Source organism: Strongylocentrotus purpuratus, unplaced genomic scaffold, assembly GCF_000002235.5.
Source record: "Strongylocentrotus purpuratus isolate Spur 01 unplaced genomic scaffold, Spur_5.0 spur5_scaffold_11, whole genome shotgun sequence".
Lineage (NCBI taxonomy): Eukaryota > Metazoa > Echinodermata > Echinoidea > Camarodonta > Strongylocentrotidae > Strongylocentrotus > Strongylocentrotus purpuratus.
Genome location: NW_022145596.1, coordinates 19,678,088 through 19,686,888, shown reverse-complemented (window position 1 = coordinate 19,686,888; position 8,801 = coordinate 19,678,088). Strand labels below are relative to the sequence as shown.

At 36.9% G+C, this 8,801-nt stretch overlaps 1 protein-coding gene across 1 annotated transcript; it reads left to right on the top strand.

The window, feature by feature from the left end:
• Positions 1–5,006: 5,006 nt before the first annotated feature.
• LOC100890239 lies at positions 5,007–6,140 on the top strand. The gene has a single exon (XM_003724246.3). It carries the CDS (start codon positions 5,007–5,009, stop codon positions 6,138–6,140), a length of 1,134 nt encoding a protein of 377 aa, XP_003724294.3.
• The last annotated feature ends 2,661 nt before the right edge of the window (positions 6,141–8,801 follow it).

Here is an 8,801-nt window from a genome sequence, read left to right as displayed (position 1 = left end):
TAAAAGGCATAAAATGTTGACTCAAATCATTCATATTTTTTTTAAATGTCATGGGAGATTTCATGTTCTTGATATGGAATTTATGAAAAGTCTAAAATACTTTAATTTTTGCTTTTGAATATATGTCATTATAAGGCAACATATGGCTCGCCATAATATTAAAGTCAATCTTAGGGTTGGACCAGATCAATGTCGTCGATAACCAGGCCTACCTATTTCAGATAACTTCTTCAAAGACGTATCTGTAAAAAAAAAATGATTACAAGCGCGGTGAATAATTTCATAGCTAAATTGAAGGATCTTGAAGCCGATGTTGGAGCCTCGTTGGAGTTTGTGCATGATCACCTGGAAAAGAATCAAGAGAAAATGGAAGAGCAAATCGGTGAAATGAAACAGGAAATATCCACCTTCAAAGTTCAGATTGATAAGTATGAAAGTGATGCAAATAAAAATGAGCGTTTTTCCAGGCGAAATAACATTCGCCTGGTAGGGATCCCTGAGCCTCCGCAAGGTCATTATGATGACTGCATCCAGATAGCTGAAAGCATCATTCGCACCCATTTCGACATAGAAACTAGATCTAGGGCGCGTCCATAGAGATGGGAATAAAGGTCGAGGATGTCCTGATTAGCTCTTATCCTGCCATAATGAATACAGCCCAGCGCCACAGGGCTAATCCCAATTGTGCCAAACCACAAATACAAATAGCCGTAAACATAACGCGCAAAAAATGAGAGGCTCTGAAGCGGTCAAGAATTTCTTCATCGTAGATGACCACACGCCCGTCGACCCGTTAGAAAAGTAAAAATGGAGCGAACAAGTCAGAGATCTTTACCAAGCAGGCACCTGGGGCCCGTTTCTCGAAACCAACCGACAAGACAGTTATAACTTTATTCGCCAACTACCGAAATGTCTCTGCATGGTCTTCCTTAACCGTTTCACGAAGAGCTTACTATAGCTAGACATCTCGTGAAATCGATACTATCGGCGAGAAGAAGAGCCAAGACATAACCTTAGTCGCAATTCCACCGGATTTAAAGAAAAAATAGTTTTAGGAAAACTGCAATTATTTAAATGAATTCGGAATCAAACAGATTGAAACTAGTAAAAGGGAATAAGAGATGCAATATACTTCATATTTGTGTAGATTATACCATAGGATTACTTGTAAAATATAATTGTGGGTATTTCATTTCATGACCGGTGCTCAATTTTGTTTATGAGATGGGGACCCCAGGATATTTTCATTTGATGGTTTATAATATTAAAAAAATTCTTATATTATTCTTATTAAAAATCAGATGCTATGAAAGCTTTGTCCAATGTGTTAGGCTTCAATAAAATAATAAATTGACAAAATTTCAGCATTCCAAACGTTTAAATACATGATAGAATATGGTATGATTATAATATGTGGTATCAAATTTCTCCACAAATTGTGTGCGAGCATTTGGACTTCTTGCATTGGCCAGATGAATGGAAGATACAGAAATATGTTGTTCTGTTTAAATCTTGGGATCAAAAACTGTGCTCAATCTACAGGACTATTGCCCTTATTAGTCACACCAGCAAAATCTTACATGTGATAAAATTGTTAACAGAATAAAACAAAAGTTAGAGCAAGAGCAACCAGAAGACCAGGCTGCCTAAAGAAAAGGCAGAGGGACCAGAGATATGTTTATGTTCGCAAGTTTTACTTGAGAAGGTGATTACCATGGATCAACATGCTTTTTTGATGTTCATAGACTATTCTAAGGCGTTTGATTCTGTGAGCCACAACAAACTTTTCTGCCTCTTCTTAGATAGGGGCTTCCAAACACCTCGTCACATTACTCAAATCTCTCTATGTAAAGCAAAGAGCTAGAATCTGTTGGGATGGTGAACACATTGAAGAGTTTGTGCAAGACAGGGCTGTATCATATTACTATACCTCTTTGTGACATACACAGAAAGTGGGATGAGGGAAGCAGATGTTGCGCACTATGGCATTAAATTTGGTGGCAAAAACATCTCAAATCTCAGATATGCTGACTACACAGCAATTATCGAATCTTCCAAAGATGGAATTGACAGTCACACACGTGCTGTAAACGATGCCGACAAGAAACTCAACTTGCATTTAAATATTAAAAGACCAAACTCCTAGTTGCTGGTAAAATCTCAGATGCCGAATATTTCATCCAGATCGACGGGGAAACAGTCAAAGATGTGGAAAGCTTCAAATATCTGGGATCTACAAAGAACAGCGATGCCAGCTGTACCAGTGAAATAAAGATCAGAATAGCAATAGCAAAGAAGAGAATGGTTGACCTGCATGTACTTTGGAATGACAGGAACATCTCATCTGGTCTGAAAATGAAACTGGTCAAAACACTGCCAAGGTTTGGAGTGCTATGCTTTATGGTGGTGAAGCTGGACAATGCAGCAGAAATTTGGTTCTGAAGGAAAATGCTCAAAATCAGCTGGAAAATCAACCTCAGTGTTCTACAAGATCTAAACAATGAAAGAGGTCTCCTTGGAAAAGTGGCCCGCTTCAAGATGGGTTACTTTGGACACATTGTGCGTGGCAGTGGGAGCCCCTTAGCAGCGCAAATATTAGAAAGCCAAGTAGACGGGAAAAGAAAAGAGGCTGACAGAGAAAGTAGTGGTTTGATAATATCAAAGGATGGACAGGTCACACATATTCAGAAGCCAAAAGATTAGCACAGGATAGAAACAAATGGAGAAAGACAACAAGAAAGCAAATGTGCATATGTGGTCGCCAATCGTCAGCAACTGACGGTGGCAGCCAGGTAGCCAGGTATATCTCGAAATTAATATGGGTCTGAAAACTAAGGGGATTTGAACTTGGGGTACATGCTCTTCTACTCATTTCTTGAACCCAAAGGTGCTCCCCTCCCCCCCCCCCCCCCCCCCCCCCGCCAAAAGAAAAATAAAAAAAATCTGAAGAGTAAAATATTCAGTGCCTCGTAAAAGTGAAAAGAATCTTTGTTAAGTTGGCCTAATGCATTAAGTATCCAATTTAATTATTAAAAAAAAATCCCCAGCTCGATTAGCAACGCTCGCACAACAAATAATGTATAAGCCTATGATGTAAAACTTCTCCATGCATACAAAGACATTTTTTAATCGCCCTCTATGGTCCTCGGGAGCCCTTGTCAATCTCCTATTCCTCCTTTTTCCTAATCTCGATCGGATCTCTCAACTCCTCCTCCCCCTCCTCATCCCCCCTCTCTCTCTCTCTCTCTCTCTCTCTCTCTCTATCTCTCTCAATCTCCCCCTCTCTCTCTCCCGTATCAGAAGGAAGTCTAATATATAGTAATATGTAATATATAGGATTTTATTGAAATCAAAACATCAAAAACTAAGAGCAAACAGTCCAAAGACTGACAACTGTCTTGGGCGCAAAATAAAATTTAAATCAAATATACATAATAAAATAGCAGTAATGAATAAATACATAAGTTACATAAGTTAAAATATCAAATAACTAAACTATTATCAGTAAATATTGCAAAAAGGACATATAAACAATAACAACAATAAGTATACATCATTACAATAACATCAAAAGAGGGCTCTCGTGCTGTGCAATAACTAAATCAGGCACAGACCGAGAGTCCAATAAAAAGTTAAAATGCATAAGACTGGGTTTAAAAAGATCAATGGTGAAAAGAGGGGAATATGTCAGCTGATTTTTTTTTTTTAAATTTAAAGTATTGAGATGGTACAAGTACCATACAATAAAAAAATTCTCCAGAGATTATAGAAAGAAAAGAGAGTAAGATAGAGGAAGAGAGAGGGAGACAATGAGAAAGGAGAAGAGGGAGAGAGAGAGAGAGAGAGAGAGAGAAGGAAGAGGATAGGAAGAACGTTAGGGAAATATCAATACCATCTGTAGAATCTGTAAAATCAGCCCAAGTATTCAACATTGTAGACATCATTGCAATTAACCTGAAAGTCCCCCTACAATCTTCTTTCAACCATCTTTCAAAAGACAATGTCACATGTCACACGTGTTTTGATACTATAAGTGCTGAACGTTTAATTTTCATGTTTATGGATACCAACAGATTTTCGCAAAAGTGAAAGACAAAAATATTAAAAGATTTACGAACATCACATCTGAAATATACATAAATCTCTCTTTCTCTCTCTATGTCTGTCTCTGTCTTTCTCCTTTTCTCCCTTTCTCCCATTCTTCTGGTGCCTTTTGAGGTCTAAAATTTAAAGTAGCATAGTAACAATATTAGAAAGCATATTTTCTGTAACCTAACTGTGTCAGATGCCCCTTCAATAGGGAATTTTAGATTTGCACGTCGACAGCTTTGACTGCAACGTGTGACGTCATTTTAAGGCACTGCGCATGCGTCACGTCGTCTCAGTCGGCGATCGAGAATGCGTCAACCTTGATTTTCCTAAATATAGTACATATACATACATATTGATATCCCCCTACCCCCCCCCCCCCCCCCTCACCCCCCCCCCCCCAACAACAAAAAAAAAGAAAAAAAGAACAAGGAAAGAGAGGGGGAGGCGTAGGAGTATTTATTCATGACAAAATAAGATTTAAAAGAAGACCAGATTTAGATGTGTTTACTGATGCTGTTGAGAGTATTTCCATTGAGGTATATAATAAAGTACAGAATTATATAGTTCTTATACAGTAGGTTTGCGGTTGCACCATGTGTGTGAGAGAGAGAGAGGTTTGAGGAGTCCTGCAAAAGGACTCTGACTCGGTAATCTTTCTTTCGATATCCTCTCCAAGACCACCATACACGATACAGACATCATGGTCAGTTTCGATGTTGAATCTCTCTTCACCAATGTTCCTGTCACCGAATCCTGCTGAATCGTCAAAGAACGCCTCGAAGCTGACGACACTCTCCCTGACAGAACCCCCCTGACACCGGATGAAATACATGACCTCATGTACCTCTGTCTCAACTCAACTTCCTTCAAATGGCGAGACAATTATATACTACCAGCGACTTCAAGGCGCAGCCATGGGATCGCCTCTTTCACCGGTTATAGCCAATATCTTCATGGAGCACTTCGAAACAACGGCACTCCAGACTCTTTCACAACGCCCTTCTCTCTGGCTCCGATATGTCGACGACACATTCGTCATCTGGCCACATAGCAAACCTGACTTAGACCACTTTCTCGCCCACATCAACCAGCATCACCCGAGCATCAAATTCACCATGGAGACCGAGCAAAACAACAGCATCCCCTTCCTAGACGTTCTCGTTACCAAATCACCATCCGGCAAGCCCGCTCATCAAGTCTACAGGAAACCCACACACACCGATAGATATCTTCACTACAGATCCTTCCACCATCCATCCGTACTACAATCAGTCCCCAACGCCCTCATCCGCCGAGCCCATCAACTCAGCGATGCAGACCATCTAGACCAGGAAATCCAGCATGTCACCACAGCCCTAACTAGCATCAACGAATACCCAAGACATAAGATCCAATCCAAGACTCCCGCCAACAAGCCCGTAGCTAACTCCACCCCTGAAGAGAACCAACCCGCAGCTACACCACCGAAGCAAACTATTGTTCTTCCCTATATCGGTCAAGCCTCTCACAAGATTCAACGTATCCTTCAAGCCGCAGACATCCAAGTTCGACACAGTTCCTCCAACAAACTCCATTCGATACTCTACTCCCACAAACACAAGCATCCAAACCACAAGAAAGCTGGAGTCTACAAAATACCATGCGAATGTGGAAAAGTCTACATTGGTGAAACGGGGAGAAATCTGGAAACAAGACTCAAGGAGCACAGAACCAGCTTCAGACTCAGCGATTGGGATAAGTCCGCCATCGTCAAACACGCCCAGCAACACGAACACACCATCGAATGGGATAACAGTCATCTCATCTCCATAATGAAACACTGGCATACACGCCGAATCCGAGAAGCCATCGAAATTCACCGCCACAACACCGTGCCCCAAGATTCAGGACTATACATCAACGACATCTGGAAACCTCTCATCAACAAGTACCCGGTCACTCCTCCTCCACCACCGCCTCCAGCACCGCCTCCAGCACAAAGCATTTTTGTATTTTATACAAAAAATATCTTAAAAATCCTACGACATATCGCAGAACGACTTATTTAAATCTTAGAAATAGATTTAATAACTTGATACGTGATACAAAACGTAAATGTTATGATAATAAAGTTTAAGGATGTCATGAACAATGCAAAGAAAACATGGAATGTTATAAATGAAGTTTTGAACAAAAGAAAAAGTAAGCATGATATTAATGAATTGAATATGAAGGTAGATCTATAAAGGATAAATCTCAAATTGTAAATGTATTCAATGATTACTTTAGTACAGTTGGACAGAATATTCATGATAAGTTGGATAGTGCAGTAACTACATCATTTAATAGCTTTTTACAGGGATCTGTTTGCGAGTCTTTATTTTTTAGCCCAATTACATAATCTACTATAATTAATATTATATCGAGTTTTGATGTAAGTAAATGTCCTGGTTACGATGAAATTAGTGCTAACATTGTTAAATCTTCTATTAATGCAATTGTGTCTCCTTTGTGCAATATATTTAATTCTTCTCTTGAAAAAGGAATATTTCCTAATGCATTAAAATAGCTAAAGTTATACCAATATATAAGAATGGCAGTAAAAATATGTTTAATAATTATAGACCAATCTCTATTTTATCAATTTTTAGTAAAATTTTAGAAAAAATTGTTTATGATAAATTAATATCTTTTATTAAAAAACACAATATTTTGCACAATAAACAATTTGGTTTTAGAAAAGGATACAGTACTACCCATGCATTGATTGAATTAACAGATAAAATTGCCAAATCCTTTGAAAAGAAACACATAGTGATAGCTCTCTTTTTAGGCTTGTCAAAAGCGTTTGACTGTATTGACCATTCAATTTTACTAAAAAAACTGAAATATTATGGAATAAGGGGAAATGCAATACAGTGGTTTGAAAGTTATTTGTGCAATAGGAAGCAATATGTAAGCGTTGATAATTTTAATTCAGAGTATAAAAGTATTTCAGTAGGTGTACCTCAGGGGTCTAATCTCGGCCCCCTTTTATTTTTACTTTATATTAATGATCTGCAATATGTTAGCAATATTTTATCAGTAATTTTATTTGCAGATGACACAAGTTTATTTTTATCAGGTAAAGATCCAGTTGCATTAAATAATCTATTGAATTCAGAAATGAAAAACATACAAACTTGGTTTACAGCCAATAAACTCTACATTAATCGAGATAAAACATGTTATATGATCTTTAAGAGTAGAAATTGTAGAATACAAGATAATGTAATAAATATTGAACTTAATGATCTAAGTATAAAGAGAGAAACCAGTACTAAATTTCTTGGAGTAATCATTGACAAAAACTTGAACTGGAAAGAACATGTTAATTACATTGCTATAAAAATATCTAAATCCATTGGAGTCTTTAATATTTTAAAACACATTTTACCACTGAAGATTTTAACAAATTTGTATAACTGTATGATTCTATCACATCTTATGTATTCTAATATTGTACGGGGCAGTTGCTCATTTTATTCATCACAAAAATTGTTTTTACTGCAGAAAAGTGCAATACGAGCAATTACATAATCAAACTATTTAGCACATACCCAACAATTATTTAAAAAGTTAAAAATATTGAACATTTTTTATATAAATAAATTACAACTAGCATCGTTTATGTTTTCTTATTCTAAACAACTATTGCCCAATAACTTTCATGACTATTTCGAATATAATAGCAACATCAATAAGTATAAAACAAGAAATTCCAATAAAATGTATGTACCTTTTTATATTTCTAACTTTTCAAGAACTACAGTAAGTTTTAAAGGCCCACAGCTTTGGAATGAGTTGCCAAACGTATTACAAGAAATATCCACGGTTTTTACATTCAGGAAAAAATATAAATGTTATCTTCTTAATTGTGTGTAGTTTTATTTGATGTAATTGCCTTTTATGTGATTTATGTAAATAGTTATGTTGTGTTTTTATGTGATTGTGCTATGTTATATTATCTGTTTGTTTGATTGTTTTAATTTTTATATTTTGTATAATGTATTTCTCTTGAAGGGTGGTAATATAGGGGATCAACCTTGACAGGCCAATGGCCTTTGTTGATCTCTCGCATCCACAACCCTTCTTTCACAGTACCATGTAAATGAATGTTTTTAAATATTTATATTGTTTTAATTTATAATGATTGTTTGTATAACTTTTGATGTGTTTTTAAAGAGATGTGAAATAAATTTAATACTTGAATAAATAAATACAAATTATAATAATAATAAATAAATAAAACAATGGTTAATTTGTTTCACTTTTTATAATTGTAGATGGAATGTGATTTGTCACCAATGTATTCTATGACAGAATTTAATATTAAAAAGTTATATATATATACTGACTCAACACCAGTATTTTTAATAGAAGACTGATTCAAACTGGTGAAAGTTACCGAAAACAGAAACAGTGGTAATTAGGGAGGTACTCAGGAGGTACAGGCCTACTAGTCCCGTTGGCGCATATTTTGAAATATTTCTGGCGTGAATTTCCATTTTCAGGTAAGGCCTGGAAATCCCCACTTAATGCGGGACTGCACTACTTGAAGCTACTTGCGCCCTCAATTAACAAACAATACCTAAACGGTACCCGTTGGTCCCCCATGATCCCTTTTTCTTATGTTAATTGAGAGCTGGGTTGATGAGACAACCAACTGTCCGTGACCATGCTGGGAGGTC

Bases quoted from the DNA above. Each gene is read 5' to 3' on its own strand.
- LOC100890239 (XM_003724246.3), top strand. From the start codon at position 5,007: ATGGGATCGCCTCTTTCACCGGTTATAGCCAATATCTTCATGGAGCAC.